Source organism: Desmodus rotundus, chromosome 5 (genome assembly GCF_022682495.2).
Source record: "Desmodus rotundus isolate HL8 chromosome 5, HLdesRot8A.1, whole genome shotgun sequence".
In the NCBI taxonomy this organism is placed as follows: domain Eukaryota; kingdom Metazoa; phylum Chordata; class Mammalia; order Chiroptera; family Phyllostomidae; genus Desmodus; species Desmodus rotundus.
Genome location: NC_071391.1, coordinates 163,693,149 through 163,709,750, shown reverse-complemented (window position 1 = coordinate 163,709,750; position 16,602 = coordinate 163,693,149). Strand labels below are relative to the sequence as shown.

The 16,602-nt window shown below is 49.3% G+C and overlaps 1 protein-coding gene across 1 annotated transcript in view; it reads left to right on the top strand.

The window, feature by feature from the left end:
- The window catches only part of TAF1B (TATA-box binding protein associated factor, RNA polymerase I subunit B), a 48,463-nt gene that overhangs the window by 27,211 nt on the left and 4,650 nt on the right, over positions 1–16,602 (top strand). The window contains exons 9-14 of the mRNA XM_024552455.4: positions 4,015–4,162; positions 8,965–9,142; positions 9,717–9,763; positions 11,088–11,178; positions 14,841–14,911; positions 15,696–15,918. Of these exons, the coding sequence (XP_024408223.1) occupies positions 4,015–4,162; positions 8,965–9,142; positions 9,717–9,763; positions 11,088–11,178; positions 14,841–14,911; positions 15,696–15,918 (758 nt within the window). The remainder of the gene's footprint in view (positions 1–4,014; positions 4,163–8,964; positions 9,143–9,716; positions 9,764–11,087; positions 11,179–14,840; positions 14,912–15,695; positions 15,919–16,602) is intronic.

Genomic DNA, 16,602 nt, shown 5'->3' with positions numbered 1-16,602 from the left:
GTAGTGCTTTTCTGAGTCGCGATTCCCACCTCCAGGCAGATAGGCTTTCTTTTCTTTTTCTTTACTTAATTTAAAAAAACCTCCTTCCTCATCTGCCTTTGCCTCTTCTGTTTTATTTTTGACCCAAGCTTCTGGAGTATGGCACAGAGTCACAGCATTGTTTTCTTCTAGCAAAACTCGGGGTGTTCGTCTGGTAGGAGGAACTGAGAATCTGGTCTCCCAGGGACACCAAGCCCACACGGAGCACAAATAGTCCTCCGCCGCCTGAGCCAGCGTTGGGCCGGGCACTCGCCGCCGTGCCGGGTGCGTGTTTTCTGACACTTTGTGCTGCCTCTGTCTTTTCAGCCTTGATTGGCTTTATTGTTGTGTTTGCAACCCACAGACCAGCTCCTACACAGGTCACTTGTGACAGACACATTACTCTCCCACGGTCCTCGGCAGTGTTTCCACACCCTCTCAAGAAGTAGTCATTTTGTCATCCACCCCAGCCCCAGCAGGAGGGACACGGAGGACCTGGAAGGCCGTTCCGAAGCCTCCTCCAGTGTGTGTCTGAATGTGACGGGCGGCGTTCTGACCCGCGTCCTCTCTGAGCGAGTGAAAAGAGAGGGGCCGGCCGAGCCCACTGCGCGAGGCTCTGGCACTCTGCCACCGTGACTGCGGCTGCCTGGGGCACTCGTACACCTTCTGGGAAACCAGGTCCCTGTCTGGGGGCGGGGTGCAGAAAAAGCCTCCTTCAGAGCCGTCAGTCACTCCTCAAGCACCTGAGGTGACGGTCCCACTGCGTCGAGTTTCAGCCCACTCTGAGCCTTCACACTTTGCTCTGGATTCGGTCACCCACTTACTCTGCAGGCCACATGGAGCTCTTGGCCTGCTCGTGCTGTCTTTGTTAGAGCAGGAGCGACCTGATGGGTGTGAGGTCCGTGGGGGTGGGGGGGGGGGTGACGGCGGGTGACAGGTGTTCTCAGTGCCCCCACCCCTACCCCACCCTCCTGGATCCCCTGCTGCCCGGCTGCAAGAACGCTCGTTTCCTCTGCGTGGAAAACGGGAAACGAGGATGGGAAGCCACAGCATTTTACTTTATTTTACTTTCATTTCATTTCCTTTCCTTTTGTTTTTGCATGAGAATGCCCTAGAGAGCTTGTTTAAGCTGCAGGCTCTTAGACCCAATGCCAGAGATTGTCCCGGGACGTGGGGCGTGGGGCCCAGGAACACGAGTTAGGAACGAGCATTTCACAAGTGATTCTGACACGGACGTGCTTTCAGCGGCGCAGGCCCGTCTCATTGCTGTGCCTGTTTCTCTCTGCTAGCACAGCTTCTCCCACAAAATACTGGAGGTGGAGTTAGACTAATGAGCAGATCGCCAAAGCCCAGTTTTAAACAGATGCTGTCGTGCCTTACTAAACACTTCGAGTTTGACACAGGGTTCTGGAGGCCTCTCCTTCCACTTCACACATCAGAGATCTTACACGCCCAACAAAAATGTGGTGCAAACACCTAGCACCTGCTGTGAGGCCCTTCCCTGGCGGCATTCTGTGCACGAAGGCAGTTTCTCAAAGTCAAGATGAGATCATTCTCACGCAGGGATTAAATGGCTCCTGTCGTGATCGTGTGGTAGTTCCCCATGGTTCGGAATCCCGGCAGAATTGGAGCCCGACCCCCTCTCTGGGCTGAGGACAGTGGGCCCGAAGCGCCCACGCTCCCCTGGGGGCTTCCCCTCAGAAACCAGGTTGCGGGACAGTGAGCTCAGCTGTCTGCCGGGGGTTAGCTGCGGTGCTGAGCTGGCTCAGTGGGGGTGGGAGAGGATTTGTTGTGTGGGGAGGTTAGTCCACAGCCAAGCCAGGGAGGGACAATTGGGCCACCGCTTCCAGTGACATCGGAGGAAGAAGGTAGCATTCTGAGCCTTGTGATGATGCCCCTGGGGCAGAAATGGTGGGCAGTAATGACATTCCTTACCTCATCCGAGGCACTGAGGTCACCTTTGGTTTTATAGTAGGACCATTCAGTAGTATTCAAGCCTTATCTCTGGACAGAGGCCCTGAGCAAGAGATTTGGCAGGCGTCAACATTCTCTCTCGGCTCAGTATATTTTGTCTTCTGGGAAAGGCACTATATCTTGGTGTTATATATTTAATAGAGTTTAATAACTTTACCCCCAAATGTATGCGTCTATTGCTAAGATATTTTATATAAGGTAGCTAGATATTATCCAGTATTACAGATTTTAAATGTTTGTAGATTTTATGTATCTTGAATTTTTAAATTCTTTTTTGTTTTTCTCTTTTTTTAATTAAATTTACAGGGGTGACATTGGTCAATAAGGTCTTATGGGTTTCCAGTGTACGTGTCCATGACACATGATCTGTAAATTGCATGGGGTGCCCACCACCCAAAGTCAAATCCTCTTCCGTCACCAGATTTAGCTCCCTTTACCCTTTCCTCCCCAACCCCCGGCCCTCTGGTGACCGTCACGCTGCTGTCTGTGCCTGTTTTCAGTTTTGCACCCACATGTGAGTGGAGTCGTATGGTTCTCAACTTTTTCTGACTTACGCCGCTTGGCTTGTTGTCACCCTTTCGGATGGCTGAGCAGCGTTCCACCGTATGTATGGTGTTCGGCGCCGCCCTCGCCCAGCCCGCCGTCACAGGGCGCTGTGGCTGTCTCCATGTCTCGACCACCGAGGGTAATGCTGCAGTGAACACAGGGGTGCGCATGCCCTTGTGAAGAAGTGTTTTTGAGTTTTTGGGTAGATACCCGGCAGAGGGGTTGCTATGTCATGTGGTAACTCTGTTCGTAACTTTTTGAGGAACCTCCGTACTGTCTTCCCCCATGGTGGCTGCACCAGTTTATACTCCCACGAGCAGCGAGTGAGGGTTCCTTTTGCTCCACAGCCTCTCCAGCGCTGGTGGACCGTAGCCATGCTAACGGGTGAGGTGGTAGCTTGTTGTAGTTTCGATCCGCGTTTCCCTAACACACGGTGGAGTTGGGCATCTCCTCCTGTATCTGTTGGCCATTCGCATGTCTTCTTGGGCGAAGTGTCTGTTCAGGTCCTCTTCCCATTTCATCGCGCTGTTTGTTTGATGTGGATTTATGTGAGTTCTTTATACTTGGGATATTAACCCTTTGTCGGAGCTGTTGTTTGCAAATACCATCTCCTATTTGATTGGTTGCCTTATATTGAATTTTTTAAATCTTCAGCTTTATTATTCTAATTATGACATCTCTAATATATTTGGGATTTTTTTCCTTTAGATAATATTTAGGTTCCTTTTTATAATTTCTTAAAATGGTGGTAAAATATACATAACATAAAATTTACCATTCAAACCATGTTTAGACACGCAGTTTGGTAGAATTGATACACTTCCGTCGTGCCTTCGCCGCTGCCATCGGCCGCAGACTGCTTCCTCCGCAGTGCGAGGTCCGTCGCGTGCAGCCTGCCAGAGCTGCGCTCCTTTCTGGGGCTGAGTAACACTCGTGTGGGCAGACCACGTGTGCTCATCCGCTCGCCCGTGGAGATCTGTGTTGTTTCCACCGCATGGCCAGCAGGACCAGTGCTGCGGCGAACATCGGCGTACCAGTGCCCGTCTGAGTCACGCAGCCTCGCGTGACCGTTGTGTAGCAGGAGCTCAGTTGTTAGCGGTGAATCCGAGATGAACAAGGGGCCGCCTGTGCGGAGCCGCTGGGGTGACACTGTGACTCCAGGCGGGTCGCGGCTTCCTCTGCTCCCCAGAGTCTCCTCTGACTGACAGAAGTTATATTTCTTTGTATCGTGGGCAAGGCCAGTAAGAGTTTGTGAGCCAAACAGAGTTTTAGTGGCTTTTTAATTTGGTGTAGTAACACCAAATTAAAACTGCTAAGTTAGGATAATGATGATTGGTAGTGTTTCCCCCTTTCACGCTTTTCTCCACGTTCCCAATTTCATTCAATGAGTACATATTACTTTAGCATTAGAAAATATTTTAAAAACTAACTTATGTTGAAAAAATTGCTACCTTGAGTATCTCTCTTTTATTTCAGTCGTGGCCTACGTATGAGGACATCTATACAAAAATGGTTGAAGTTGCCACATTTTTAGATCTGCCGCGTTTCCCAGACGTCACTGAAGACTGCTATCTTCACCCAAACATCCTGTGTATGAAATACCTGATGGAAGTCAATCTCCCCGGTAAGCAGGTGGCATTTGTCTCGAGGAAGCTCTCGCCGACCCTGATCCCATTGAGCCGAATGCAGCGTCCCCTGAGATCACAGACCAGCGGGGCCACCAGGCAGGGCAAGGCAACGTGAAGCCTAACAGCACAGCTTCTCCTTAAACCGTCTCAGACCATTTACGGGGGCGAAAGGGCGCCGCTGCTCAGAATAAAGAGCTCCGTCTGGGTGTGAGGGCTGTGCGTGAGCGAGCGCGTTTGGTTCTTGCGCTAAGCTTGCGGAGTGCAAGTAAAGTAACACATGTTTGGTGTGCTGCCAGCGGCCCAGGTGCGCCCCCAAAGCAGCGCTTCCTCACTTGCATGAAGCGTGATTATTACAGAATGAATCCTAATGTTTTTAAATCCTAGAAGCTAATTTGTGGCAACATGTTTATTGCTGGGAAACATAATGCTATTTCCTGCCCCTACTGCAATGGAGATCTCGGTGGGGTGGGGTCACGTGAATCCCGAAAGCAGCCAGACGGAGTGCGGAGCGAGCCTCGAGCCCTCGTTCTCAGTGTGCGACAGGCTGCCCGAGGGACCTGCCGCTGGAAACCACTCTTGCATTTCTTGCCAAACTAGAAATGTAAGAAGTTCAGGACTTTCATTTTGAAGAGAAAATACAAACATTGTGTGACTATACTATTGCTTAAGCAATATCAAAAACGTGATTGAGTGTATTTTTAATAGAAAAGGAGATATGTGAGAAAAGCAGTATATAAAACTGTACAGTGTGATTTTAACTATAAGCAAATACAAATATGTAGTAACATACACACATGTAAACACGAAGCCTGTAATTTAAGGAACAAAAATAATTTAAACTTTATAATATATTTATTAAGCTAAGGAATGTATGTCTCCTCTAGAGATTTAAGAAGTTGATTCAGATTCCAGAATTTGGAAAGTCAGATTTCTACATTTGACATGTTACGTAGAGCAGAATGACTGTTTCGATTTTGCTTTTTTAATTTACTTCCCTGATGGTTCTTTCAAGTATGGAAAGTTCCTACGTCCTCTCGTGTACTCCAAAATCTCGAACTTACAAAGGGAGTGCCGGGTGTGGAGGACGCAGCAGGGGTTCCCAGTATACACCCGACGCAGCCGGGCCACGGCGCCGCCTGCCTGAGGGCCGCACCAGGCAGGGGGCGGCAGCGTTTCCCACCTGACTCTTCCCGAGAGTGACAGGGAGCATTAAACATGTCACAACCGGCAGAGAGGCATCACTCCCATCTGCTACTTAGTAAGTGCCTGTTTGGAGACAGTATTATAAAGAGTCGAGGGACAGAAATTTCACTTCTCACAAACAGTTCAACAGGAACAAAATGTAGACGTACATGTTATTGACCTTGCTGATAACACTGAAAAGCCAGCAACAGCTTAAATACCTAACAGAAAGGCAATGGTTGAGCAAGCAGTGGTGTGTGCATCCAGTGAGACAGTACGCAGCTTAAAATCATGTTTGCGAAGAGTTCAGAAAGCATGGAAAACGTTTTACAACAAAAAGTGAAAGAAGCCAAATTATAAAAATTATATAACAGCCACAGCTACATAAAATTAAAATACTCATAAAAATAATAGAGGAAAATCGACCAAAATATTAAAATGGTGTTTCTAAGTTATGGTAACGCATTTCTTCCTCCCTTCTACCTCTCTGTCCTGTGGATGTCCTACACTGAGGTTGTGCTACTTGGTAGTGGGGGAGGCCACAGACACCGCAGATCTGCAGATGCAGAAGTGCTGGCCCCTGCACCTTCGATTTAGATTCTAAAATGTGACCCTGGTTTGCACACCACCCACGAGATTATGGGGAGGCCTCCAGGGTGTCACCGTTTTCAGGTGTGCAGAGCTTGCTGTCAACAGTGCTAAGAAGAAGAGAGCATGCCTCTGGCACTTTCACGGCCTTTCCAGGGTTCCCAGAAAGCGGAGAATAGTTGTAAACACGCTGCAGCAACACACGCCCCTCCCCAGAGCCTCTCTGTGAGACCACGTGGCCTCTGGAGCTGGAAGGCCTCGCCCAGCCCATCACCCACGCCCCTGCTGAGCAAGCTTTGAATGAGCACTGGGTGCATTGCTAGTCTGCTCGTCCTGGGACCGACCAGCCTGCCAGGGAGTTTCTGGGAGCTGTCACCACTGTGTACGCACGTCATCTGTGGGGAACCTGAGCTTTCCAAAGTGCTCCCATGTATGTCACCTCACGCACAGAGGAGACACAGCAGGGCCCCGTGACACCTCACTGGTAGGTGGCGGAGCCCAGGCTGCAGCCCAGCCCTCACGTCCCAGAGCCAGCGCCCTGCCTCGCACTCGGGTTCGGGGCGCACTCCACGGTCCGTCTGTGTCGTCTCCTCCTCCTTTCTCACGATTCCTTCCACTTGTCTTTTTTTTTTATTATTACTCCATACTTTTGTGTAAGAGAAGCAGTTAAAGATATTAATTTAAAAGAAATAGAGGAGACAGTTTTCAAGAAATGTCATTGTTTATAATAACAATACCATGGTTTCCGTTTTTAAATTACCTGAGAAGAGACTAGCCTCTATGACCAATACAGATAGTCCATGAAATTTCAGAGCGTGCATTTCACAGTGAAGCTTGTCCGCGTTCCACGTGCCCGTGTCGGAAGCAGGGGCTGTACCCATTTCTGTGTCTCTGCTTCCCTCCTCCATAGCGGTGTCTTCTGCGCAGTGGGCACTGGCGCACGGGAAGTGCTTGTTGAATTGAGCTTAACGTTGTGTCTCCTGAGCGTTTTGCACTTGAATGAAGCCCATGAATATTCCAATGGGTCTGGAAGTTGAAATAATCTTAACAATAATAAGGCCCAGCCCTCTGTGGCCCAGACTTTCCCAGACTTCCATGAGCTGGCCTGCCCACCTCTTCACAGCCAACCCCTGAGCCCCGTGTGGGGCTGTTTGCATTCCCCAGAGCACCGGCTTGTCTTCGCTCCAGTCCTGACGGAACTGACCTCCAGTTATTCCAATGTTACGAACGAGGAGCTCCTTGAGGGCTAGGGCTGCGTCTTTACCTCCAGCACCCAGAACGCAGGAGTTACTCGTTAAGTGTTTTTCGAAAGAAAGAGTAAAGGCCGCGTCAAAACTTTAGCTGAGTTATTAGAACCCAGTTGATGTGTAAAAATACTCTGGTGCCCATTTTGAATTGTTGCATATATTCTATCTCTGTGTAAACAAAGCATTTTTTTAATCAGTGGAAATGTTTACTTAAACATTTAGGAGAGAATTGTTTTGTAGTTTACTCATTCTTCACCATAAATGGGTAGGTCGCACCGATCACATGTACGTAGTGAGGAAGACAAACAAAATAAGACCGAGTCCACCCTCAAGTCGAAGAGGGAGGCAGAGAGGTAGACCCCTAGCCGAGGGGGGGGCCCCCCCAGAGCTGTGCCCGCCCACCATGGGAAGGGGGCTGAGCAAGATAGCCTGCTGGCCTTCTGGGCAGGTTGAGTGCCCTCGGAAGGGGTGCCTCCTGTACCGAGTTCTCTCCCAGGTGAGAAGCCACCCAACTGAGCTTGATATGAGAGACAGGGGAGGAAGGGGGGCAGGTTGGCTTCTGGGCAGAGGGGCGAAATGGCTGTGTGAAATGGAGAGACTGGTGAGCACGGGGATTGTTAGGGGGCCAGCAGAGGTCTGTTCGGGCCACGGGCTAAGTCCGCACGGGTCGGCAAGAGCTGCACAACGAGACGGTTGGATCGCACGTGGGTGATGGGAGAGCAGTGGGCAGAGTAGCTCCCAGGTGGCGAGTGCCCGCTGTGTGCCAGCACGGGTCTGCGTGCTCCAGGTGTAGTCGTTCTTCGAGTCTCCACGGTGCCTGGAGGGAGGTACTGCTGTTCCTCCTGCTGATGCAGATGAAGAAGGCCGCAGCCCAGAGAGGGCGTGGGCTCACACTGGGCCGCAGGGCCGGTCCGGGACTTGGCCCCCTAGTCTGCTCGTGCCCCTGTGCTGTGCACGGAGGGGGCAGAGGTGCTGGAGCGTGGTGGCTGAGTGTGTGCGGAGATTCCGTCGAATACAGCACAGTTGGTGCTGCACTCACGAGTCACGGCTCTTCTACGAAAAATTAATGAAAATGGAACGTGGTGGATCTTAAGTACGTAGATCAGTGAGTAAAGAAATTTGTGAAGTAATTTAGAGTTTTCAATGCCTATTCTCTCATAATATCCTATTTAATCTTATTTATCCTCACCTCCGCAACTGTAACTCATTTGACAAATGAAGAAGCTGAGGTTAAGTGACTTTAATCCCGAATCACGAAAATAATGATTGGGAAGCCTAAATATTGGCCCTCAGTTTTCTGGTTCCGAGTCCACGATATTCCGACTGCTTATTCACAGATGCAGCCTGTGCTGAGCACGTGACTTCTTCGGAGAAGCTGTACCTGTAGCTGACGCACACGGAGCCTTCCCGGCGCCAGCCGAGGGCCGGCCAGCGAGCCGGTGCGCGCTCAGAGAGCTCGCTGGGGAGCTAGTTCAGGGAGGCTCTGGCTGCTGTGAACACAGACAGGGACATGCGTAGGGCCGCAGAAACTGACTGTGACTGTGTCTTCACAGTCGGTACCCAGGTGGGTCTACAAACAGCACACGTTTTAGGAAGTCAAAAGAGGAAGACAGGCCTTGTCAAAATCCAGCCACTAGTGGTTTTTGGTGCACGGTAGAAAACGTGTGTCTTGGGTTCTAGCGTGGTGCCGTGCTTCGAACTAAAGACTGTCCTGTGGCTGTGCCCTCTAGCTAGCCAACGAATTTATTTCATGTTTTACAGTTTTACTTTTTCTTCAACAGATGAAATGTACAACTTCACCTGCCAGGTGGTGAAAATGGCAGGAATAGGAGAAGTGGATTTTCTGACATTTGATCCTATAGCTAAAAAGAAAAACACTGTTAAATATGATATTCAAGCCATGGCTGTCATTGTGATAGTGTTGAAACTGCTCTTTTTATTGGATGACAATGTAGAATGGTAAGTGTGTATCAAGTTTATGAGGAAAAAATTGCTCCGTTTTTACTAATTGTTCAGAGTGAAGGACTCCATGTGTTATCTCAGCAGAGAGTGGAGACACTCAGCTGTTACAGAACATTGACTAGCGGCAGTAATTACTTCTTACATAATATTTGGACTCAGCTGGTTGGCAGAGAGTTCACCCTGCCTTAGTCAGTGGTTTGTATCATGTTTTATTTGTTGGTCAGGTAGATACATGTGTTTCTCATTGTTCCACTGATTCCAGAGTTTTCAGTGACCAGCCACAAATCCTAAGGAATTAGCACGTCATCGGTAGGCCTCTACGCTCCTGGCACTGTGTGTCTCAAAGGATATTTTGGAAAGTAAAGGAATTTTAAAATGTCACCCCTCCCACATATGAACAAGGAGTGACAGTATTTATAGTGTCTTCTTCCTGTCTGAGTGGTTGCTTCTCCGTTAAAGTGCCCACCAGGTTCAAGGGTTGTTGCACACTTCTCTTTCAGAAGAATTCAAAATTTTCTGTCTTCACGTATGTGACTTCTAAATGAATTGACTTGTTTATCGGTGTCTCCAGGTCTTTGTCTACTATTGCTGAAAAATATAATGCAGAGAACAAAGAAGGTACTTAATTTTTTTATCAATTAAATTTAAAGATAATGTATTAAAGGTTGCAGTCAGTGTAGGGAAGAAACTTTGAAAACATACATGCACACAGATACATACGCATGTATATAAATTATACCTTGTACCAGGACTGTTTTTTCATACAGTTATCTAATTGTGTTCCAAGGCTACTAAAAACCTTCAGTGACTCCCTACTGTGTGAGAGGCCAGCCTGCTTTTGTATTCCCGGCGCCCGTCCCCTCACCACTCCAGACCGTGACCTCACAGTCGGTCTTGCGGCTGTGCTGTCTGTTGTGATGCCCTCGACCTTCACGCACACTGCTCTTCTACCTGAAATGCTCCTTCCTTCTTCCCCCGCAACTCTCCAGTCCCCTTCTTCATTCTTCAAGATGCAACATGAATACCTTCTCTTCACACCTACTCCCCCCCACCTTTTTCCAAATCAGGACTGATCACTGCCGCCCCCACCACTCGGGTCCAAATGTCTAGTAGACGTTTAGCACGTCGAGTAGTGATCAGTGGACTAAGAATGTCCGTCTCTACTAGAGCGTAGGTGTTTGTGAAGTGCGTAGAAGAGAAGATGCAAACAGCCTTTCAGCCATCTTCCTCCTCGGGTCAGCCTTCCTTCTAACTCCTCGCTCTCTGGGCCTCTTTGCTGCTTTCCCTTTCATTCCCTTTTTCTCTCCCCACTCTTCCGCCCCCGTGTAGAGTGAGGAGTGACTGCCGGGCCACATGCCACTCTGTGATCTCTCACCTGGACCTCTGGAACCCAGCCCACTGTCCCTGTCCCATTAACCCGCTCTCTCACCTCCCCCTGGGAGCTCTGGGCTTGGATTAGGGTTAGGAGGACCGGGAATGGGAGCTGACCAAACTGGAGTCTGGATTCAGCTACTGCACTGCTGCTTCCCACCTTTACTACTCACTCGTCCCTTCGTTCCTGTTCTCCCAGACACCTGGGAGCATGGGAGCCGGGTCCCGCGCCAGGTGCGGGCTGGGAGGCAGAGGCCTGACTGTGTCATGACAGACAGAGTGTCTTCCGTCCCGAGGAGGTAACAGTCAGGTCTCCGAGGAACAGACTCACACAAAGGCAGTTTCGCTGTGACCTAGTTAGGGCCGTGGTATCAGTAGGGACTCAGAGGGGGCACTGACCGACTTCTCAGGAGTCATGTTAGAGGCCAGCGACAGTGAGTCCATCCATAATTTCCAGGGGCTGTTACATAAATGTTTAGTTATGTCAATGAATGGGGATTCCCTTGAACAATATACATTATTATAATGTGACTAATATGGTTAATAACTGTGAGTTTCTTTTTTTTCCCAGATAAGCCATGGTTTGATTTCAGAAAATGGTACCAAGTCATGAAGAAATCTTTCGATGAGGAAAAACAAAAATGGGAGGAAGCCAGGGCAAAGTACGTCACCTCTTCTAGCTTTAGATTCACCGACTTACTTCTGAGCCTGTCACTCTGCATTTGAGAGCTGAGGTTTCATCAGCGTAGACTTCTCGGCATTGTGGCGTTTTTCCTAGAAATATTAGCCACTATATGCGAATTAACTTTTTTCCTTAATGGGAATGCTCTCCCCAAATAAAGATCCCTGTAATAGTCAAAACGAAGGACAGCAGGAGGGTGTGTGTGGTGCAGCCAGTCCCAGTGTCTGACGTGGGACCCGCTCCGACGTGGGCCCGTGGGGTTGAGTCCTGAATGCGTTGCGGGCTTGCTGTGTGACCGCGGGCCGTGCAGTTACATAACCTCTTCGCCTCACTGCGCAGAAATGTAGTTTGTAAGTTCTCAGAGATGCTGTATCTTATATCATGTAGAGCACCTTTCTGTTGGTCACTGATTTGAACAGTTTCATCTGTTTTTAGAACTTTGAGTCTCAATGAGACTTTGAAGAAAAAGTTAAGATCTCTGTATTTTATGTACATTTATGACGACACTCATTTGATCAAATAATTTAAATCCTTTAGTCAAACCAAGGGTGCGCAAAGTAGTTAATAATTCATGCAGTTCTAGTTTCCTCATAAATAGGAATAATGACGCCTGCTTCATACTCCAAGGACTAAAGTTCAGCTTTCATGGGCAGACTCGATTTTTCCCTCTGAATCTGAGAGAGATGTGAGTAGGGAACAGACTTGCGTGGGTGACAAGGCCCAGTGGGAGGAGGACCCTTGTTGAAAAGGGAGGGGAGCAGCGGTCCCCACTGCTGGTCTGGATGCACGAGGCTGCAGGAGAGGCGGGAGGTGAGCGTGTTCGACAGCCTGTGGACGCCCCCGACACCGGGCTGTTCCGCTCCCTGAATTATTCGCGGCATACAGGACTTGGTGGTATCCTGTAGGAAACAGAAGGACTTTGTCGTGTGCCTGTTTTTGTAGATTTTGTAGTTTGGGAAAGAGGTCAGCAAAGGAAAGTAAATTCCGAAGGAGAAGTGTGGCCAGAGTGCTGTCACTCTGGACTGCCCCTCCCATGTCCTTGGCATGTGACCCCACGAACTATTAGGTGGGCCAAAAAGTGCCTATGGTTTTTTCCTTAAAACGAAAGACACAGTTTTCATCTTCACCAACAATTTCATTGATTTGGATAACCTGAGCGTGCCGGCTATCTCCCACGCGTTACAACATTGATTATTCGCAATTAATGTCTCGATTCGATCGCTGTCCACTTTAACTGGTCTCCCCGACCGTGGAGCATCGTCCGGCGACAGATCTCCGGCACAAAGCTTTGCAGCCACTGCTGACACGTTCGATCAGTCGCAGCGCCTTCTCCACACACTGCACACATCTCTTCCTGCATTTCGGTGCGTTATTACTTTTCTTGAAATAATAAAATGTAATACACTGAAAATGTTGCAGTTCTTATTCTATCTTCAATATTAAAATGGCCACAAGAAAATTCACCAATTTTGATAAGTTTTTTTTTAATGCAAGCTGATAGGACAGCTGTCACAATACAATCTAACAAAATTGTTTTGAATGAAGTTAAGGACCACTAAGTGCTGCTAGAGCCAGTGGAGGGAAAAACCGAACGCACTTTCCGGCCAGCCCCATAGAGAGCCCCCTCCAGCAGCTGCCCTGGCGCCTGTGTGGCGAGTCCCGTGAGCGCCTCCGGAAGCCTCCCTGGGCTCCGCACTCACCAGCGACAGGCAGCTGCGGGTCTGTCCAGGGACCGCGGTCAGAACTGTGTAGTGTGGGGAGCTTTTCTTTTCTCTCTGCTTTTGAGAATTTGTTAATTATTTGAGATTTTTTACCTTGGGTATGTTGTTACTGTCATTATTTAAGAAAGTCACAAAAAGGATATTTGAAAGAATCACAAACGCACGCACTGCAAGCGGGAACGGCAGGTTCTCTGAGTGCTGTAAATGCGGGCAGCTCACCGAAATGCGGTTTACACCTGCTGTTCGGAAAGACCACCCCGGTGAGCCTCGGTGCACCTCTGCTGCTCCCCATGACTAGAGAAGCTTCACTTCTGGTCTTAGTATTTTAGATCGCCATGAGAATTCAAAGTAAAAAGCTGACAGCTTTGTTTCATATAAAGTCAAGATTTTATGGATTTGAGCAAGTCTTTTTGAAGTCCTTGAGAAAAATTTCAATTCTTAAATTGGTAAAAATGATCATTTGCTATCATAATATTCCTAAAATATTTATTTTTATATGTATTTTCTTTCCCAGCATTAAAGAGTGGGAAAAAATTACCCATTATTGGATACTATAAATTTTAAAAAATAAAAATATATGAATTTCTGACTTTCTATTGCTTATCAGCTTTTTTTTAGAAACTCCACAGATATCAGTGAGCGTCTCCTGGCCAGACGCGTTGTCAAGCAGTGGGTAACAGTTACTTCTAACCCCTGTGTGGGGTTCAAAGCAGCATCTCGTACATCGTCTTAACTTGCCCTCACAGCAGCCCCGTCGCGGTAGGACCAGTTTACAGACGTCGCACGCACTGGTTCGTCCGTTCACTCACCCATTCGTTCTCCGGCAGACACGCCGAGGAGGCCTCACCGAGTGCCGTCACTGCCAGCGTCAGGGACGTGGGGCAGGGCGAGGCCACCCCTGCCTCAGAGAACCTCCAGAGTCTGTCACGCGTGACTCACGCGAGGTCAGGCCCTCTGACTCAGCCTTCTTCCGGCTGCCGCGCTGCCTCTCGAAGTCAGAAAGTGCCCTTGGGTCAAGGAGGCGGTTCATATTTTGTACTGTACGTTCAGAAAATCCCCCACTTTGGGGAACCCAGAGTTAATGAAAATGGGACGAAAAAGGGACACTAAGTGTTACCTTGGCTGCAGAGCAGCAGTCTGCTTGGCAAAGCTCAGCAAGTTTCTAGCTGTACTTTGGAACTAGAAATAGATAGAGCCTGCCACCTCCCTTTGGCCTGACTGTAGGCTGGTGGCCCCGGTCGGGTAGAACCCCAGGTGACTCTTGCGGTTTGCTCTGGAGGGGATGTTGTGTAGACCTTGTAGATCAATGCAGCATCTCCCTGGTGCGGTGGAGCCTCCCGGGCTGGGCTTCCCTAGGTCAGGACAGGTGAAGGCAGATGAGGGTTAGGACTAGGTATCCAGAATCCAGATCTTTCCTCCTCATTCCCACCAGCAACCGGACCGACTTCCAGGCATTCGGTGACAGAAGACTGGCACTTACTGTTCACTTTGTCTGCTTATCAGAATCAGAAGAACCACTAACTTAATCCTAGGCCAAAGGGAAGCTGGGCAAGGGCAAGGAGAGGAGAAACCGCTGTTCTCAGGTGGCTTCACTTGCTGAGAACGGGCAGCAGGAGAGCTTCCTGGGGAGGGAAGCCATTGCTACATTCTTTGTGTAATTGATAGCTTCTTCAGGAACGCATGGCGCTCGTTAGGAGGCTCTCGGAGGATGCACCGAGCTGCCGGCTTGTTCTCTGCTCCGCTGCTGCTGGCTCTCTGCTAGGATGTGAGCTCTCTAGGCACGTGTCACCGGGTCACTCTAAGCCAGAGCTTTCACACTGCGTTTCAGCAGTTTCAGACATGGCTTCAGAGAAGCCTCTCCGAAATGGGTTGAGGTCAACTTCTTCTAATCCTGCTCCAACCGTGTTTCTGCCTTGTCCAGGTACATGTGGAAAAGCGCAAAGCCTCTCTACCACTCCTCCATCGACAGATCGGTGGTGTACAAGAGAAGGGGTGAGTGCCGCTTTCTCCCATTAACGCCAAGTAGCAGTGCAGTTGTGAAAGAGCTACCTATCTTGACTTGAAAAGTGAATGTATGAGTGATTTTGTCTTTTTACCAAGTGTTCCATGCAGAGCCAAAGGCACATCGTCCTCTGCAGGAAGTCCCCACGGGCCCTGGCCAGGTGGCTCCCTTGGTTGGAGCGTCACCCTGTGCACCTAAAGGCCGCGGGTTTGACCCCCAGTCGGCCGGGGCACATACCTAGGCTGCAGGCTGCAGGCTGCTCTCTGGGTGAGGTGCACATGGGAGGCAACTGATAGATGTTTCTCTCTCACATCAGTGCGTCTCTCTCTCTTTCCTTCTCTAAAATCCATAAACATGTCCTCCAGGGAGTATTAAAAAACAAAAAAAGAAAGAAGAAACCTCCATAGGAGTCTGTTTCAGGGACACACGCCACCACACCGAACAGCTGACGCCCCGACCCCAATCTGGCATCCCGCACTCCCATGACTCCCAGAACTCTGCTCGAGAACTGCCTTCAGGCTGTCTGACTTATTTTTTTAATGTGGTAAATACATGTAACATAAAACTTACCATTTCAGCCTTTTTCCCGTGGTTCCCGCATACCCCTCATCCAGTTCCCGTCGCCCCTCCTGGCCTTGCCTTACATTCCCACAGTCGCTGGTCACACTAGGAAACCAGCTTTGAGAGGCACGGTACTGCCAAGTGAACCCCAGGCTTTATCAGAATTTAGCATTAGTTTTTATTTCCCTCCTTCCCTGTTCCCTCCATTTCCAGAAATGGTGGTCAATCTGCAAAAACAGTTTAGCACATTGGTTGATTCGACACCAACTGTTGCCAAAAAAAGACCTTCAAGTTTTCAGTTCAACTGGACGGGGGCAGACGCAGGTGGGACTTGTTTCCACGGACACAGCCTCCAGGGGGCCCTGGAGAAGAGAGGCCAGTCGCTGACAACCAGGAACGCCCTGTACTGGCTCAGCACACAGAAATTCTGTAAAAGGTATGTGACGTGTGGAAATCGAAGGGTAGGAAACAGGACAGAAGCTCTGGTTTGCCCCCAAAGTAGTATTCTTTTCTAATTTAAAAAAAGCCACGTATAATTTATAGGAGGTGGCTGGAAATAGAAGGATGTGGGCTTACAATCAGAAAGTCAGAGTTCTACATGGAGTCTCGTTTAGGAGTTTTAGGGATGGAGATGTCTTACTGTGATAAGCATTTCACAGCCTGCGAATGCATCGCTTCATCACATCCTACACGTAAAACCTGTGTGCCAACAGCATCTCAGAAAGCTGGGAAAAGGTTTTAGGTTACAAAGACTTTCCTTGTTGTCAAAAGTCTCCTTTTACTGGTCTCATTCCCATGCTGACATGGCACTTGTCTGTAAGGCCATTTCCTGCAGCAGTTAGGAGGATGCCCTAACGTTTCTGGCTGTCCGTACCCCAGCTCCGCTGCTTGCTGATGGTGGGCACGTTACTTACCGGCTCTACCCTCGCTGTAAAACAGGGTGTAATGCTGCCCTTCCTCCTCTCTCACCATTTCCAGGGGCTCCCATCTCTTTCGGAGGAAAGCCCACCAGCCCCTGCTATTCTCTGGCCTCCTTGACAACCACCCCTCCTTGTTCCCGCTGCCCCGTCCACGTCGGCCTCCTAGCGGTGCCTTGAACTTGTCGCACACATGCCCCACG